The sequence below is a fragment of the Channa argus genome, chromosome 5, assembly GCF_033026475.1.
Source record: "Channa argus isolate prfri chromosome 5, Channa argus male v1.0, whole genome shotgun sequence".
NCBI classification, from domain to species: domain Eukaryota; kingdom Metazoa; phylum Chordata; class Actinopteri; order Anabantiformes; family Channidae; genus Channa; species Channa argus.
Window position 1 is genome coordinate 11,356,632 of NC_090201.1, and position 19,947 is coordinate 11,376,578.

At 37.0% G+C, this 19,947-nt stretch overlaps 1 protein-coding gene across 3 annotated transcripts in view; it reads left to right on the forward strand.

Annotated features, from left to right (window-relative positions):
• cpne5b (copine Vb) overlaps positions 1-19,947 on the forward strand; it is a 107,323-nt gene that overhangs the window by 20,497 nt on the left and 66,879 nt on the right. For 2 of the 3 annotated variants that reach the window (XM_067505453.1, XM_067505455.1), the window contains exons 3-8: positions 3,094-3,134; positions 3,482-3,528; positions 11,520-11,623; positions 13,338-13,377; positions 14,280-14,294; positions 15,959-16,035. In XM_067505453.1, coding sequence (XP_067361554.1) covers positions 3,094-3,134; positions 3,482-3,528; positions 11,520-11,623; positions 13,338-13,377; positions 14,280-14,294; positions 15,959-16,035 — 324 coding nt within the window. The remainder of the gene's footprint in view (positions 1-3,093; positions 3,135-3,481; positions 3,529-11,519; positions 11,624-13,337; positions 13,378-14,279; positions 14,295-15,958; positions 16,036-19,947) is intronic. The other variant, XM_067505454.1, reaches the window with a different exon arrangement.

Sequence of the window (19,947 nt, forward strand, 5' to 3'; positions counted from 1 at the left end):
AAAGACACACTTGACAGTGACCTTTCTGGTTGCTTTTCTCATTGCATTACACAAGCCTATAACTTTCTGACTCCAACCTTCAACCCTCAAGAAAATCACGGGTTCAAGCATGAATGAAGCTTCAGGTTCATATGATTCCTAATTAGTAACTATAGTACAGTTACCAGCTGCTAATAAAAAACTATTAACTAACTGAATCAATTGCAATGTAAACAAATTCTCTCCAGATTCACATTACAATCAAATTTTTTATCCTGCAGTGATTTTGGCTTCAATATGAAAACTTCAAGGTTGGACATTAAAAGTCATTGCAAAGAGGGAGGAGTGGTGGGTGTCTGGAGGAGAGAGAAACAGACAGACATTCAGTAAACACACAGGCATGCTGGTAATCAGGCTGCTATTGTATAAGATACCAAACCCAACAATTTTCTGTGCTGATATCCCTGCTCGGAATATTCCAGTATTCATAGTCTGTGAGTGTATAAATGAGCATGTTTGTGTACTACACACTACTTACGCACAGGAAACTGTAAATGTAAAACTAATTGAAATGAGAGTGCAAACATTTTAAGCACCCATCTGCAAGAAATGTAGCATGTGTACACATTATGCCTTCATCTCTACACAGTTTTTATTTTTTATTTGTGACAATAAATCTGAGGGTGGTCCAAATTCCAACCCATTTTCTGCAACCAAGCCCCACTTTCACCATCATGTTCTCTTACCTTTGCCATATGTTTTTGGAGCTCCTACACCCAAGTGTTAAAGTGCATACAATGGCCAAGTCCAAGCTCTATCAGCAGTGCCTTCATGGCATGCAAAGTCCCCGGAAAGATGATTGCCTGTGCAATTAATGTAATAGCTATAGAGATTTAGTTACTTTTAAATTAGAATTAGTTCTTATTCATTGGTAACAGAAAAAAGGGTCAGTAACAGTTTTTGTTCTTGAGAGAAACAATAAACACTTTGATTTGATTTGACTGATTTGACCTGTTCCCTCAACCCTGAATGTGTGTGGACTGTGCATGATTGACATTTCATAAACTCCAAGAAGAGTGGATTAAAGGTGGTTTTGATAATTTATTTGTGTCAACAAATCAAGTTGCAACTAAGCTTTTCTTTCTGTAGAAAATCTAGAAAATCCAACTTGGTTTTAGCTCATATGTCATATTTTATACGCTATACTGTCAAAAACCTGTTTTCTTCCAAATTCTTTCTTCCTAACCAGATCATTAAAACATATCCCACATAGAGTAATTTCCACTCAAATGACCTTACTATCTACAGTACACAGTAACACTTACTACCAACAAATTAGAGTATTATCCCTGAACATATAATAAAGGCTGCTAATAAAAACTATCTAAATTAATACAAGCACTTCCCTCCTAACAGTATAGTGTCACAAAAAGTGTTTAAAGCTCCTGCACACCCAAGACACACATCTTAGTTGAACAGACATCTGCTCAGGATGGCGAAGGTGTTTGACTGACATCTCACTGACTCTCGTGTTGGCTGTTAGGGCAGAACAAATGACACTTTAATCACCTAATTGTTCTATTACAGGGGACAGGTAACCTCATGTAATTCAAGGCCTCTCAAGTAGGACAACAAGCTATTTTGCTAATTAGCTGCTCAGCTGCAGTGCAATAAAACAGCATGTAAACATACCTGTAAATGTCACTTTGGATAGTTTGTCACATGGTCCCTGCTCTTCAGAATGGTTAGCAACACTGGGACTACCCATAACCTATGGCTACAGTGCATGTTTGTTACAGTGTAACACTGGCAATCTGGTCGCCTGCCAGCTGCTGTGAAACACAGACACCGACACGCCTCTCCAGCTGGCTGAGATGAGTAATTGTAATACTTCCCCAAAGACCTTTTCACTATTTAATAACAAAAAACTACCAACACAACATTTTAAAAATACACACTGAAAATATATTTTGCTACAGTATAAAAAGGAATGACTGTTATTACAAATGGACTTCAACATGGCAGAACACTTTTCTCTTCCTGTTGCTTAAAGCGTGACAGTCATTCATTACTGTAACCCTGACAATGGGTTCTACTTAACTTAACCAAACTTTAACCAAACTTTGTCACATCATTAAACTAAGGGCACAGACATCCGTCTGCCTGCCTACATTAGCATCAGATGAGACAACCACAGTCCCGTCTCAACGCACTGCAATTTGTGAAAACACTTGCAAAATTACAAAACACACGCAAATAAGGTAAATAACTTCACCAATTTGACAAAACAGGTGCAGCACTTAAAAACAAGGCTGCAAAAAGCCACAATACAACTATTTGAAGAAATGTGCTGCAATTAGCACAGATGGCCCCTGGAGACCTTGCTATCTATCTATCTATCTATCTATCTTGGGACACACTTGACATAGTATTACCATTTGATTAAATGTAATTAATGAGCATCTCCTGTTTTTTCACAGTTAAGCACAGCATTTGGTCAGATTAATTACCATTACAGAATAATAATTGGCAAAATTCTAACACAACATTTAAAGTCATCATCATTATAGTAACAAAAAACTTTTTCTCATTTTCCAACCCACTCAAGTATGTTTTTGTATTTTATATGTATCTTTAGTTTCTCCTAGAAACATTTCCGGTGTCATCTGTGCTAAGTTCTTCAGTCGGTTGTGTTTGCAGCCTTGTTTCTAAATGCAGCGCCTGTTGTTTTCCTCATTGCAATGATTTGAGCACTCAGGCCCACTGTAGGAAAGTGGGTCTGACCTCTTATGGATGGAAAAACAATGCGTGTTGTATTATCTTGTAAATAAAGACTTGTAGTGTAGTTCCCAACATAAAGTAGGTCCGCCACCTTCAACCTGGGGTTTAATCAGCTGAACAAATGGAAAAATATCTGTGGGTGCTGAGGCTTTATGCAAAAGGAAAATAACTATTAACATAAAAACCCCTTAATACATACATGTGGACAAAAATATAGCTGAGGTCAAAATATACAAAACTCAAAATTGCTAAAATGGAAAGTAAGAATGTAACAAAATGATTAATTGTAAAAAATGTGTGACTAACAACATTTTTTAAATCTTTATTTTCCAGAAATCTGCTGGATAAGGACACATTCTCCAAGTCAGATCCATGTGAGTATGTTGTAAGAACTTTGTCCAAGTGTGTGTCTGTGCTCTTCTCTCATCTCTGTTCAGATACTTTAGGAATATTGCATTCCTCCCACTCTAGTTTTGCCTTTTCTCCTCTCTTGGTCCGTGTGCTATTTTGTCTGTGACTTGGGAAATCTTTGTTTTGCTCAGAGTGCCATGGTTGTTTGTTCACCGTAGTGGAGCTAAAACCCTCATGTTGATTTCCCATTTGGAATCTGACTGCATGCATTCTCTCATTGTGTCTCCCTTTACTCTTTCTGGCTCCCTATGTATTTCTTTCTCCTGCAATATTTCATCTTTTTCTGTCCCTATCTGGTACTTTTTCACAGTATGCGTGCTTTATACACAAGGTGTGGAAACCAAACAGTGGAGAGAAGTGAGTACACACACACACACACACACACACACACACACACACACACACACTTCTGATCAATTAAGTTCTTGCTGTGCTCACTGTATATTTTTGTTTTGCTTATGTCTCTGTGTGTATTTGTGTGTGTGTAGAGCAGGATATTTGAGGCTCTAGTTGAAATGTTTTAGTACTTTATCTACTTTTTCATTTCACTCTGAACACAGTCCTTGGCCATAACCCTTCATTAAAGCTGGTCAGCCATCGGTTCTCTGAAAATACCTGGGAAATTTTGTGGAGACTTAAATCACCAAAGAAAACCCTCGCAATGTGTATGCTGACATTTTGGGAGAAAAAAAAGTTAGCATAAAGTTAGCTTTCAATCTGCCTTGTTTGGTTTGTGAAGTACAAACAGCATTACATCAATTTTCTGACCAATTTATTTGTTTATTAATTTTGTTTGTAAATAACCCTTACATGATATTCAATAACATTAACGAAATATTGAATTCAGTTGCTAAGAAATGTACTATTAAAGATAATATCAGTGACTTTCATTGGACCATCCCAGCTTTAAGCAGTAGGACAAGCATTGCCTGCCATTAATCTGAATGCGAACATAGACACAACATTGAAACATAAAGTTTACAATAATCTATAATTTGTTAATTGTCAGCAAACAAGAAATGGGACAAGACCAAAGGCATCAATGAATTAAACAAAGTATCAAAGTATTTTGCTGACAATGTACTTTAAAAAATGGGAATGTACAGTATTTCTTTGTACCTTGTCAGCCATTGTTACCTGAAAACTACTGAAAACAGTTTTTCAAATAACTAAAAAACTAACATTTCCCTATATAATAACACAATATTAGTGACAATTTCACACTCTTTCAAACAGACATTATATATCACATTATCCCATAGGGATTTTAGTAGAGTTAACAAACCCTGATGCACCTACACATTTTGAGATGGCCTGGTAAAATACTGAAACTGAGATACTGAGATTTTCTAACAATGTTTTCTTGATTCATCCCTGTGTGTAGGTCTTTCTGCACCAGTTGGTCTTAGATATGCAAAACCTTCTGTGAGCATCTAGACTAGACTAATTCAGACACTCAATATGGCACAGCTGTATTCTTTCTTCAGTGAGAAAACAACAACTAAAAAATCCTAAAAACATTTTTATCGTATCGCAGAAGATTTCATTCTTTTTTTCACTACTGTTCAAGCACAGAAAAGCTGACCACTGCAAATACTACTGCAAAAATACAGAAAAATAAAAAGAAACTAATTGACTAAATGACAGAATAGATTTAATTAATAGTTGTCCTTCAAAATTCTGCAAACAATAACCAATAATGACAACGTAGAAGAAGTTTGTTAGAAATCTTTGCAAATGTATTACAAATAAAAAAACGAAAAAAATCACACGAATACTTTCTGGATGCACTATATATATTAGGAATTTTATACATGTTTCCTTTCATTTACACAGTTAATACAACAACATTTTGGGCCACTGAATGACATGTTTGCTAACTGTTTTGATTAAGGATGTAAAAACTGTGCAAAACCAATGGAAAAGTGTCAACATGTTGGTGATGATGAAGATCCCAGTGGATCCCAGTTTTATTAAAAGCAATCTACAGCTGAAAATACTCCAAAAAAAGTATACTCATGTAAATTCACTCTTTACTCATGCTTATAACTACAATATAAGCCTGTTGTGAATCTGTAAATAATTTGTCTGGAGTGCATGTGTTATGCCTAATAATTAAATGAGATTCCTGTGTATTTATTTATCAGTCAGATGACCCTTATGCGTTTCTTGTGTCTTCACCTGCTTATTACAGATGGCTGTGTGGGCTTTCATTCAAATGTTGCTAAGGGATTGTGTATATGCTTAATATGGGACATAATATGTCAAGATTTTTCTGTTATAAAACACAAAAGGTCCTTTGCCTTTCTACTTTGACAACAGCTGTTAATTCAATTAAGTTCCCCAAATCTAATTAATGTAATGAGCTTTTCATTTTGGTTTAATTTCAAGGCAATGAATACGTTAGTCATGTTCACTAATTTAAACCAGTCCCCTTCTCATGGAGATAAAGCATTATATCCATAATCATATTGTTCAGAAGTGGTTGGTGTTGATGCAGCTACAGGTGAAGCTGTGTGAGCAAGACTGAAAACACCCAAACCTCAGAGAAGACAAGCAAGGACAAGCAGGTGACTGACCGATGCCTCTGACAGTAACCTCTAGCACACCAGTCAGCCTGGGGTGGTGTTCCCCTCCACTATTTCTCATGCAAGCCATTACTGTCATTGGTGCAGTTGGTGCTTTGTGTGAAAGTCTTGAATGGCTCCATCATAGCCACAGTGGTGCTTAAAGGTTTTGCAAATTTTCCCCATTTCTGCATCATTATGACTAAAAACATGATCCAAAATTTCAAGCACCACTAGTCAAGAGTGCTTCTGTCTGCCTTATACTTTCAGTTTCTTTGAAAGTAAAGTGCCTTACCCTAAACTTGGTTGGGAAAATGCCTCAGGGCGATTTTATGCTTGGACTGATTAGAGGTTTTCCTGGTCCAATGGCCGTTTTGCCTGAGAGCTCAGTATGTTCAGTAAAGTGTGAATGCTGTTATGTAAGTTGGCTGCAGTATGCAGTGTGCAAAACCAGATCTCAGATCTCATTTGCTGGTAGCTGAACAACATGACATATTAAACTTTTTCCCTCATCAGATACAAAACTTTATTTGTTTGATCCAGGGACTCCTAGAGAGTATCTAGACTAACTGTGAAAGGACCCATAGGGGATGTCTCGTTATTGTTAAATGATTTCAAGTACTGTTCACTAATAGAACCTCAGAGGGGTGAGCTCTAAAATGCACTTGACCCTTAAACAAGTTATGCAAACACAAGGACACATAAAACACATAATGAAAAAACTCAAATTACAGAAAATAAAGTCATATTTCTGGACTCTTGGAGAAAAAGTCTGGCTCACCAAACACACTTGCATGAACACACATCCTAATTGTTCTCCTCCCATTAACACATATGTCTATAAGGTTTCGTTTTTAAAATGCAGCACTAATGAAACCAGGTGTGGAATCTAACAAGTCATTAGTCATTTTGGAGGTCAGTCAGTGTAAATTATTATTAGGATGATTAAAGGTACAATTGCATTTTGTTACTGGTTTTGTTTTTTGGCAAGCAGTGTTGGGAAACAGCACAATATCTCAATCAGTGAGGAGATTCTCAATGATAAGTGGTGTAAGGTATTACAAAGACACTAAACCCCCAACAGCCAATTCCCCTCCCCAGATCTGCAGTGATGATCCAAACCCAGTAGAAATATGGGAGGGTTGCGTCAGGAAGGGCAACCGGTTAAAAATCTGTGCCAAATCAACATGCGGACAATGATCCGCTGTGGCGACCCTGAACTCACGGGATAAACCGAAAGGACAAAAAACCAAAACAAAGTGGTGTAAGGTATTACAGCACATTCAGAAAGTTTTCAGAGCCCCTTCACCTTTGTCAGTTTTGTTATGTTGCAGCCTGATACTACAGTTGTAGTATGTCTTATTAATTTACACACAGTACCCCATAATGAGGAAGTGAAAAAAAGAATTTTAGAAATGTGTGTAAATGTATTTTTTTAAAAAGTAAAGAAAACTGAAATATCACATGTACATTCCGTTCAGACCCTTTGCTCAGTACTTTCTTGAAGCACCTTTAATAGTAATTACAACCTCAAGTCTTGCGTATGACGTGACGAGATTTAGGGGATTTTCTGTGATTCCTTAGTGCAAATCCTCTGAAGCTCAATAAGGTTGGATGGGGACCGTCGGTGGACAGCCATGATCATGTCTCTCCAGAGATGTTCCATAGTGTTCAAGTCAGGGCTCTTGCTGGGCCACTAGGACATTCACAGATTTGTCCCTTAGCCACTTCTGTGTTGTCTTGGCTGTGTGCTTAGGATTGATGTCATGTGTGGAGCTTGTATGTCCTCCACGTGTTTGTGTGGGCTTCCTCCCGCTACTCTGTGTTCCTTCCCCAGTTCACACTCTAAAGAATCTAAAATTGCCTGTAGGTTTGAATGTGAGTGTGAATGATTGCTTGTCTGTGTTTGTCTCTCTGTATCGGCCCTGAGATAGACTGGATGATTGTAGTATCTGGCTGCAACATAGCAAAATTGACAAAAGTGAAGGGGGTCTGAATACTTTTTGAATGCCCTGTATGATTTGAGACTCAGTAATTTCTTCATATTACAGTTTCCAATGGCAGTAAGTTTGAAAAACTGATCTTAATTTCTTTAATGGCTGACTATTATATCGTTGAGATACAGCGTAGAAGGTTGATCATACAGGAGAATATGATACCTTAACAACTTAAAATTAGAATGAAAATAATTTATGGATATGCTTCTTTGAATTTATGTTGGGTTGAATGAGTCAAATTTAAATTCTGATAATTAAAGTTTAGTGTTTACCATTTAGTGGTTACCATGTAGTGTTAAAGAGTGAATAACACTAAATTCTAACTACTGTAGCATGCACCATGGAGGTTTTATGAGGAAAGTCCCTGTGAGAACCACTCCTCTCCATAAACGAAAGGAGCCCCTACAAGAGTGATTGAACGTGGATACATTTACAGACATTTACACCGTGCATGTAACTTTTCTGCACTGTCAGTGTTGAGAGCTCAATCATAAGATCTGATAGATTTAACATATTTGTCAACTCTGATTAAGGGACACTGTAAAACCAACAAAATGAAAGGGTTTCACAGCAAAGTGCATTGACTACCGTCACAAACGCACATTAATTCTTTTAATGTGCAACTGTAAGAAAACATGTCAGCAACTATAACAGGAACCTCTGAGGTTATGATTATGACTGATTGGGCAATTTGTAGCCGGTTTTCAGTTCTCATCACAGCACAGTTCTGATCCTTAACGCTTTTTTGTTTCCGTATTTAGTTGTAGCATAAGCAGTGGCTTACAACTAAATTCCAACAAATTTCAACTTTTGGTCTGCTGCAGCTTGAGCAGCACACTACTGTACATACATCAGCGCCAGGAAAGAAAACCCACAGCACATACACCAACATTGTGAAAAATCTGTTTTTCCATGATCATGTGTACTCAGCTTTAGAGACAGAACAGAAGAGAGATCGTGCTAATTAACACTGGCTTAAGTTTTTTCTTATTTGTTCTATTGCCTCATTTGCTTGTGACACCACAGGCTGTTGATTTTAGTGCACACTGTGACTCCAGCTGCAACAGTTGTGTGTGTGCATGTGTGGCTCTGTTTAAGGTTACGTGTCCCCTCACACAATCACAGCTTCGGCTCAAAGCTCTAACAAACTTTGGGATTTATTTCCCCATGATGCCATGCAACACATGCCGCCTGTGGGGGGAAGAGATGGTTTTCAGCATGCTGTTTGGCTCCCAGCAACTAAAGTGCCCTTAACTCAATCATTCCTATGGGAGTGTTCAATACTCTGTGTGTTTCTGTATGTTTCTGTCTCTGTCTTGGGAAATTTTTAAAAACACCCAAGTGTTTTTAACTCAAGGCCACACAACATACACAAAAGCTCAGTCTCACAGTAATTCACACTTACGTTTCTTTGTGAGAACACCACACTCCACCAAAGTCATTACATAAGCCCAGTGTAACCGTCTTCTAAACATGCCACAAGGAGCATAAAAAAGACATGGTAGTCAGAGAACTACAGGACATTCAGATGGCACAAATCCCCAGTGGTGGCTTTTTGGTGCTCCTGGGAATAAGATATTGAATACTCTGACAGGCTTGGAAAAAGAACTTAAAATACTTATAAATAATCAAGGTTTAGACTCATGAACTACATGTTCACATTTCAATACAATTTCAGAAGTCTGTAATGTAACTTTTAGTAGAGCAAGCCTGAAGAATTCAATTCACCACATGCATGTGGCACCTGTGTGGGGCACAGGTCAGGGACTTACTGCCAGATTCTCATTAGCCAGCTCCAGCAGTACTGCAGGATCTAATGAACTCTGCAGCTCTGAATTGTCTCCTCCACTCAGCAGGAAAATCACATTATGGAGCTCATCTTTGCATTAACCAGCGTCTTGACTGACATTTGCTCAGATACTGAAGTGTTGCTTCATCAACACTTTAGTATCTCTTGGAAAATTTGGTTGGCTTTCGCAATTCAGCTTTAGCATTCATTTTTCTTCAATTTAGATCTTGCAAGTTCACAGAAGAAAACATACAGGCTTAAAAAACACAGTTAAAACAGGTGTTTTATAGGCAGTAATGACATAGATTGATATATGTGTTGTCCTAATTGCTGACAATGTTCTGTATTTGTGGTTTGTGGTGTAATGATTGATTGATGGATGTTTTGATTGATCCTGATTTTAAGAAAACAAGGTTGACCCCTACTTGCAAAAAGCTTTGACTGTGACAGAAATCGCATGGCAGAGGACATGTTTGCCTCAAACACAGTTATAGATTATATGAAGGAACACACCTGACATCTTTCTATTATAGTGGAGGAACAAGAGCCGAACACCAATCCGTGCATAAATTGAATCACCACTCCAGCATTAGTGAGAGAATTTTGATGATGAATTACCTAATGTAATGCAAAACCTCAAATGTTATCACAGAATCACTAACTATTATAAGAAAATAAAATCAAGACTATTATTTTTCTATTTACCACCAGAAAGAATTCAAACCATTCACGAATATTACACATCAACTTCAGCTGACTAGTCTTAATCAGCATTGCTCAGACTGAAAATAGTTAATAATACTGTATAATGTGTTCTGTGGCCTTGAAGGAACATTGCTAATTTTTGGCATTTTTGAAAGACAGGTTATCCCAGTCAGGGAATATCATCTTTCAAGCACCACTGAGCAGCATTATTAGTTTATTTAAGCCGTAACGTTTGCCCTGGTGTCCTTTAACAGATGAATTTGGCCATTTACAACAATTAAAGATAATTAAAGAGTAATCGCGATTGAAAGATTGAAACACTAGAGCTTGAAAAAAAAAGGTCAAATAATAACTTTTAGTTTCACATCTCTAAACATCTGGCCCAACTCTGGGTGAAGTGATTGTACTTGTGAGAGCACCGCTTTCAGGGGAGGAGTAAGTAAATCAGACCTGTGGCAAGCTACAAGCCACAAATGTTGACTTTGTCTTTTTACTCATCCAGTGATACAATCTAAATGAATTCTATTTATGCTTGTGCCAAATAATATGTAATATAAATCACATCATAATTAAAATATACTAAGGAATAAAATTTTCACACTTTATTTGATGGATTGTTTGATTAAACGGGGTAATTTCAAAGGGCTTTAAATCATTTATGCATGTACGCTAACTCATCTTTGAAACTCTTATTCAGCTTTTATTACAGTATATGCATGGAGCGTTGGGTCTTTGCCAGCCATTCCTCTGGCATATTTTCCTCCGCTTGGCACTTGGGGAACAAAAATCCCACTAATTAGAAAGCCTTAATCACTGTCTTTCTCCTCCTCTTCCATCCCACTCCTTTCCCACTCCCACTACTTTTTTGTATGAGCTCTCCACCCCCTCCAATTCTGCCCCCCTTTGCGTTCTTCTTAAGTCCACCTATGTTGTTTCTTTTGGTCTCTCTCTACACATTTTCCTGATCTCTTCCTTTATCTCATTCTCTCTGTGGGGTGGATGAGTGGGTTATCCTGTTGTAATTAATGTGGGAGAGAAGTGAGGATCAAGGAACCAGGAAACACACCCTTGGCTTCCTCTGCACAGCAGCAGCGTGTGAAAGCACCTCTATTAATCAACCCTCTGAAATGTATGTGTATGCATATGTAATAGGTGGGACTCACAGCAAGAAAAGGGAGAACAAAGTTAAAGTGGCCATCCCTTCTATTTGTTTTTCAGACGGTTTTGTTGTCTTGCTTTTTACATTCATCAATATCTCTCCTAACCTCTGTCTGTTTTCTTCTTCTTCAGTTTGGCAGAACTGAGGTGATAGACAACACTCTCAACCCTGACTTTGTAAGAAAGTACATCTTGGACTACTTTTTTGAGGAGAAACAGAACCTTCGCTTCGACTTGTGAGTCGTTTTCTCTGAAGTCCTTTTATCCAGTGGCAAATCTATAATGGTTTTTAGTGGGAGGGTCAGCCTGGGACACAAGGTTTACAAGGTTTTAAACTTAAATAAATAAAAAAAAAACTTTTGGATTTAATAAACTCTTAATAACAATGTGTTTTTTAAAGTCTTTTTTTATTGTAAGAAATGCCAACTACTTAAGTTATGGACATGCAAAACAGTTTTTTGTGCTTATGAGTGTAACACCTAACTTACGTTAAAACCGCTGACTAAACCTGGACTCAGAAACCATAAGTAGACAGAGTAGGTTTGTCAGGCTTTGGTTTTTTCTTGGCAGTTTGGAGCCAAAGCAAAAACCCAAAGGGTAGAAAACGTATGAATTTCCTGACAGCATCAATATTTTTAGGGGAAGTGTGCTCCATAATTTATCTTCATGTGGAAACATGCTGTCAAAGCCATGAGCAAAAATCACAGAACAGCACTGGCAGCAGTGCAGAGATACTGTACACTCTTCTAAAATGCTTCTAACTAACCAATCTGAAAAGAGCAACAATTTCTCCTTCATTAGGAAGATTTGGAGCAATCTTAGTTATTGTAGTTAATAGCTATGATTATCTGAAGCATAAAGAACAAAGCAAAGCTCTGTCAGAGCAAAGAGGGGGTCGACTGGGCAGAGTAGAGAGAACTGACTCCATTATCAGCCATTATCACAGTTCTTGTATAAAATACTAACTTTAAAATATATTTACTAGAAACAATAAAAAAACAACCGAAGACAAAATAATCATTGTGGTGAGAGAATTAACATATACTGTAGACACAAAGCATTAAGTGGTTAACTATACACAAATCAAGAAATGTTGGCTCAGCACATAGTATTTTTTAGTTCTTTCAAGGATCCAATTAATTTCCATTTAAATCACACAAACAAACATTTCTTAGAGCAAAATCGCTCCTACCTCAGCTTCTACAGCTATGCCATCAGACAATCTAGAAATTACCATCAGCAAAATTTACTAATTTGCCTTTAGTCAGGACACAGATCTATTTCTCTCTAATTATGCCTGATTATCTCTAGGCTTTACAGGATCTATTGTGTCATCAAATGTTTAATCTTAGAACATCACATATGCTCAATTTCCTTCACTTTAATTGCTTTATATTCACATGCAAATCAGTCCAGGTCCATCCCTCATTATTATGGGAAAAGAGAAAGGGTCTCCTCTAGTTATGCTGTCCCACAGATAACAACATCTGAAAAGACCCTGCCCTCTTTTTTTTATCTTGACTTATTTTGAATTTTACACAATTTTATACATCTGTTTTCTTTATCTTACTCATCTGCCCTCGTCTTATTATGATCAAAGTTTAAATTTACTTAGGCAAACAGTATCTCAAGTAGAAATTATCTGTATTTATCCATCTTGTGTTTGTGCTGTTTCTTTTTTATTCATAACTTTCTCCATTTTCTCTATCCCAGACATTTGAGTCAAAGCATGTCCTTAAAAAGAAAAACATCTGAAAAGATAAAATGAGATAAATGTGGTTAGACTATGTCCTGTCTGCTCCTGGAGATGACAGAGAGCCATGATTCATTTTAAATCTTTCCTCCTAGAGCATATCAGTCAAAATGTCCATATTTAGATTTAGATTTAGAGTCTCTTCTATAGTTTTGCAAATAAAGTGACTTTGTTGCTTTTATTTTCTTTCTTCTTAGGTATGATGTTGACTCCAAAAGCCCAGACCTGTCCAAACATGTGAGTTCCATAGCTATTTTAACCTTGGACCACAGATTAAAGGAGACGAGTCTTGAATAAAATTCAAATTATTGATTTGAATAGCTCAGAAAATTAAATAAATATATAAACAAACAAATAAATGAATGGATTTTTAAAAATTGATGAAACAGGTTTTCAACTTAATTTGAGATTAGGCTAACCATGTTTTTATCAGTGGTCTAATGGTGGCGATGTTTATCTTTATGATTTAATTAAGTGTTGCCTGCTGCATGCTCTTTCCTTGATGAAATAAAGCAAACCCTTTTTATTGCCTGATTGTAGAAGCATCCAAATACTGTACAGCTTTTACTTTAATGTCTTTGTTTTTAAGCCTGTAGCATCTATGTTGTAATTGTGCTATAAATACACTATTTTTTATTTATATAGCATATCTATAATTATATTGTATATTTAATTACATATCTAACTGTCTGAATTTTAATAAGATTAGATTTTGTAGGCACTGTGCACTGCCGTACAATCATTTAGAAAAAAACAATGCTTTTACACATTACTTTCCATTTTAAGCAATGCATTAAATTACACTGTACATAATTGTTTTGTTTCACTATTATAAAAGTTGTTTTTTAATCATAAGGCTGGAAACTATGTTGACAAAAAGCATTGATAAAAGTTTACATGAAAATAATCAGTTACAATGATTATTTGACGTATTTGGATAACTGGGATTTGCATTTTTTCATCACCAGCCATTGCAAGCTTTAGTTTTGACTTGCACATTGTGTCCCTTCCCTCTCATTTCACCATATTGATCAGTGTTAGAGAGCAGGTATTGGATATAGTGTTCGTGTTATTGGTATATGATGTGCTCTGTTGTTGTTGTTGTTATTGTTGTTGCTGCTGCTCAACCTTTCTGGAAGCCTGCAGAACTCCACGTAGGTCCTGGCATCTCTCTCACTTCTGACACTGCATGGCTGCTGTCTCAAATTAATGATGCTGCTCTCAAGAACAAGGATGGGTGTCACTGATCAGAAAGAAACAAAGAGACAGGTCAAGCTACAGTACAACGTATTCTGGTCGCTACAGTTTTTGAACTTTATTATTGTAAATTTGATAAAGACTGAAGAAGAAAATTGCCCATCACTCTCAACTGAATTACAAACATTGTGTGAAAACATGTTTTTAGCAGTATTTCTTACAGCACATTCCCTAAAGGCTCCATGACAGCTAAAACATGAAAAAACAAAAAACTGTAATTTGGCCATCAAGCAGACCAGACAGTCACTGAAATAAAACACACTCTGGCCTGATGTTGAATTATTTAGTGTGTCTACCAAGCCCAAAGTTAATTACTTTTGGTTTGGACTTGCCTACATCTTGCCTGTGTTCCCTGTGCTAAAACAAAACAAGACTGTATATATGTTTGTCTGTCCTATTAAAAACTGAGAGTCTCAAAGCTGGAATAAGAGACACTGTCCTGTCTAAAGACATGAACATAACTAAAAACTTGCCCTACATGGTGGTGAATCATTTCTCTTGTTATGGTGCTTTCATCAATCCTTTCATTTTCTCCTGTGTGTTATAAAACCAGCAGTTCCCAGCTGGTGGGTTGTGCCCAATAAGTGGGTCCATTCATTAACAAATATTGGTCATCTTAATCAAAACAAAAGCAATCCCCTTACTTTAAAATATACATTTGCATATTATTGAAGAGCACCATTTTTTACTTATCATCACTGTTGGCAAGTCAATTTAGGTTGATATGGTAAGGCATGTTTTGCTATAAATGTAGTATAGATACAGCATTTACTCACCTCAATAAGTGTGAATTAACTATATTTGCTATGCCAATGCTTTTCTGAAATGTTGGTTTCAAGCTTTGATTGCACCATGGTTAAGCCTTAAGTATTAGTTGACCTGAGCTATTTTAGTTTTCATGTTGAAGTAGAAAATGTAATGATAGTTAGCTCTGTTTCCCTGTAAGCAAGTAGCTCCTGGGTTTGAATCTACTGTCAGGTGGACTAGAAGGATGAAGATGAGCTGAATTGGTATCAAGGTTGGGCGTGGTCATGATGTAGCAGGAAGATTCAATTGGAATCCACTGCGTTATACCATCACCTACAGTATGTAGGTGGCATTTGAGTTGATTTTGCTTTGAATTTCATACCATTAAACTGAATATGATTCCGTTGTTGAGCAGACCACAGTTAAGGTGCCTTTAATGAAATGTAGAGCACAATGTCTCACAGCTAAGTTGTTAGAGCTTTACGTTGCAGCATTTATTTACTGCAAGCATAGTATATAATGCCGTCCGCTACCACCACTACAAACAATGCATTTTTTAAATTCAGTCTAAAGAAATCAGAGTGTCTTTTGGCTAAAGATGTGGATGCACACTTTTGTTTGAACTTAGATCTGCATAATTATAGGAACATACTGTGAGCAAACATTCTTCATTGACAAAAAACATTTAAGTTGCATGGATTCTTGTAATGTGAGCAATACTCCTGAAATTAGGTTTCTGACAATATCCTAAGATTGATTTGTTGTCTCTACTCCATGTACGCCAACCTGTCCTCCATGCTTTCCCTCCACTCAGGACTTTTTGGGACAGGCGTTCTGTACTCTTGGGGAGATTGTTGGATCACCAGCCAGTCGACTGGAAAAACCACTGGGGTGAGTAAGAGTTTCACTCAATTTTCTCAGTGCCTTAAACCCCCTGACTCCAAATGGGATTGAGGAACACCATGGTGTGTCAAGAGCATAGTTAAGCCCTAGGGTTTTTTTAATATAAAATTCTGCCCCCAAAATGCCCTTGAATTTAATCAGTAATACTGTAACTCCACAACTGTAAGCCCAAAATGAGTAACCTGGGTCTCTATGGATGCGGGGACATGGGAGAACTAAATCAAGTCAGTTAGCCTGTCCCTATCACCAGGCCGAATTGAAACAGTAAAAGATCTAAATTAGAGAGAACCTGACAGCCTTATAAAAATGAGATGCTGTTGAAAACGAAATTGAAAATTTCTGACCTGCAACTGCATTTGCTGCAAAATATTAAATTACATCAATGTTACAGCATTCTTACTCAAAGCAGTAGTAGGCTTCCTCTCCATTTTTGCCATTTGTAAAGCTTTGGAGATTAAGTCTACCAAGTACATTTCCTGTATTTTGATGAGAAATCTACTGTTACTGTTCTCCTAAAACAAATTGCTCTTTGAAATTTACTTTGCAAAAAACGTTTTACTTGTACCCTCAAATTGAGTATTTTTTACTAGCTGCACTGTAACCAAATAGCTAACAGAGGGCACACAGCTCTGTGTTGAGAAATTCAGCCTCAAGTCACAAGAAAAATTTTCTCTGTGCACTGGAAAAATTAGGAAATAAATCAACAGTTGAATCAATGTTACAGAGGAGATAAGCCACTGATTTAATGGACTTTTGGTTGTATAAATATTGATGTTTAGTAAAGACGTGCAACTGAATTGTAGAATTTGTGGCTCTCAAATTTGAAAATTGATCTCTGCTTTTCCTCTGAGTGTTAACAGTAGTGTTGATCATACGCTTAGAAATGATTGGAAAGCAGAGGCAGTTTACTTTCATATGATACCAAACATGGTGCTATGGTATAATATATATCATTATATATATATATATATATATATATATACTATTCTACAGTCATGTTATAAATGTGAGTGGTTCTCACATTTAAAACTTTGATATTTAAGGACACATATGTTCAAAGTCTTGCTATTGAGGCAAACCACACACTGCATGCGTTTAGTTTATATTGTGAAACCTCAACTTTTAACCGCTCCAAAATAGCAAAAAACGACCCACTCGAGTGCTCTTGGCCCAAATGCAATTACAGTTTTCATTATTACAGTTTTTAAGGTTGGTTTGTACTGAGACATTAATAGAGTTGTACTTAAGTAGTAAATTTGTTTGGTAAAGTATGATCAAAAGACCACTGAAAGACACCAAGTTAGGCCCAGAGAGTCTGAGTGAAATAACGGGAGGATAAGGAGGAGGATGAAGAAGAGACACAAGGGTAATTTAGTAAGAAAGGAGAGGAAAAGATATTAATCAGACAAAGAGGAGAGGAAGGAGGGGGAGACAACACATCCTACAGTGTTTTCCACAGATAATTATTGTCATTAAAGAACTAAAGAAAAGGGTGAAGCTTGGTGCAAAATTACCCAAATTACTGCTCGTCTCCTCAGCTTGTGCTCTCGCATTGGCTGAGAAAAATGTCACCTTAATGGGGCATCCTGTAATCTCTCTTTATGCATCAATCATCCTTCATCATCAGTCTTCTGGGCTATTGTGCAAGTCAGGTGAAGCCATTTAACTGTGGCATTCAATGAGATTTGCTGGCATTAGGTATGAATATGTTACCTTGAAGAACATTAAGAGGGAGATATTCATTATTGCCATGACCATGACCACAACTGTAAACTGTCATGAGCTGATTTAGAAGCACAGAGTGTGACCTCTTTGTAACTCGTTTAGCCACTGACCCATTGATTAAGAAAATTAAATATTTGTTTATTAACTAGGCTATTTAACATATAATAATGCCAGTTACATAAGAAAAAGCACATAGTGAAAATATGTTATGCATAAGATTGATCCTTTCTTCACTTTTACAGCCGTGTGTGGCCAAAGAAAGTGTTTAGGTGACTGTGGTGCACCAAAGCGTGCAGAGGAACCAGTGTGCACCTCCTAATGCTTCTGTAATGTATGTTATTATAAAAACCTACAGTAGTCAAAAGAAGTCTGGCTCTCCCCAAAGCACAACCCTGATGATGACACAGTTACAAAACTATTGCAAAAGATTTTCAGAGTCTCTCTGTATGTGTTTTCCCCACAGTGCATGGACTACTGATGTTACTTACTTCAGGGGACTTTAGCAATGCAAATATAAGTGTTCCCAAAGTCTCTACACTGATGGCATAGACCTTAATAATGTCATTACAAGTTTGATATCAAACCTTTTCTTCTGAACTGGCTTGATTAGAAAAAGAAAAAAAGCTCTTGCCAGATTGTTTATTTTTAATTTAAGACACTCTGCAGCTGTGAGATAACACAACTGCTTGCCAAATTTTATTCTTGTGACAGCCTTTCATCTTTCTTTAAAGGGCAAAAAATAAAGCTTTTCTCATGGCGAAAACTTCTGCAGCGCACATTTTAAAAAGTTCAGCTAAGTTGCATTGAGGGTGTCATCCTTTGCGAAAACCAGCAAACATTTTTATATACTTTTATTTGCTCAGTGATTCCTCTCTTTCTGAGGAAGGCCCTGATCAGATTCACACAGTTACACATAATGACATCTAAAAGCCGCCCAGCACAACCAGCATCTTATCTATGACCACTGAGCGGCCCCTCTCGAGCTCTTGTGTTTCAAAGCCTTGGCAAAGGGGAGTGGTAATGATTGGCATTACATTTTCACTTGCCCCACCCAGATCTTTTCTCTGCCAGTCCAGGTATTGAACAAGCAACCTTCATGGCCATACTGTACAGTAAGTTTGCTTCTCTAATCTTCAGGCCAGTACTGCTCATTCTTATTTGTGTGTGTTCCTGCTATTTGGTTTCATGGTGACTTAGGGTAGATGCTTGCTTAGAATGACTAGATACATTCTCCTTTTTACAAACACTGTTAGATAATAACCACAATTCAGGACTTTACCTTTGGAAAGGATGTGCAGAGCCTTCGTTTTATCCTGTCTGGGGAGAGAGGCAGGAAGAATCACACTGAGGGCCCCCTCTTTCTCTCTCAAACACACACACACACTCAGACACACAAGCAATGCAGTGATGCATTACCCTGGTAGCTATGTTATCCAGGGGAGTTTGTTTTCATGTTTCTCTGGTAATGAAGAGGGAGTCGTATTCCATTGCTTTGAAATGTCAAGACATTTGTCTAAGTTGTGCTGAGCCAATAGTTGAGAGTTTTAGAACATTTGGTTGTTTTTTATGACTGTCTCATCCAGTCATCTGCTTCAATTTTCACCTGCACACACAAAACAAGAAACTGAATAAATCTTGAAATTGTTTATAGGTCTTGAGTAGCATTAGGAATTATTTTTCTGGGATTGACCTATCCACCATAATTAATACATTTTATGAGAAATAAAAATATAAATTAAGTTACAACACTAAAGAATACACTAATAATCTGATTTATAAGCAGAGCATTTGATAAAACAGTCATTCAGAGAAAAACACTTTTTATAAATCTGAACGGTTAAATTAATGCATAATTGTGTATTTTGGTCTTTTTGTCTTGTCTCTTCTTGTCTCTTTTTTGATGGCTAATTGTAATGGCTTTAATCTTCCTGAAATTGGTGCTTGTTTAATTAGGCAGGAGCCATAGTGGCTTTCATTATGAAAAAAAGCTCTTCAAGGTAAAAGGAGCAAGAATAAAGGTGACATCAATGACCATTCAGAGAGTGGTTGTGTGTTTTGTTTGAGGCACATGCACTGAACAACCCATAACAAAAAAGAACCCATAATAGGTTTTCTTATTATACATAACACACCTCTCTGGGAAATAGCAGAAAAGAAGCAAGATAAAATGAAGAA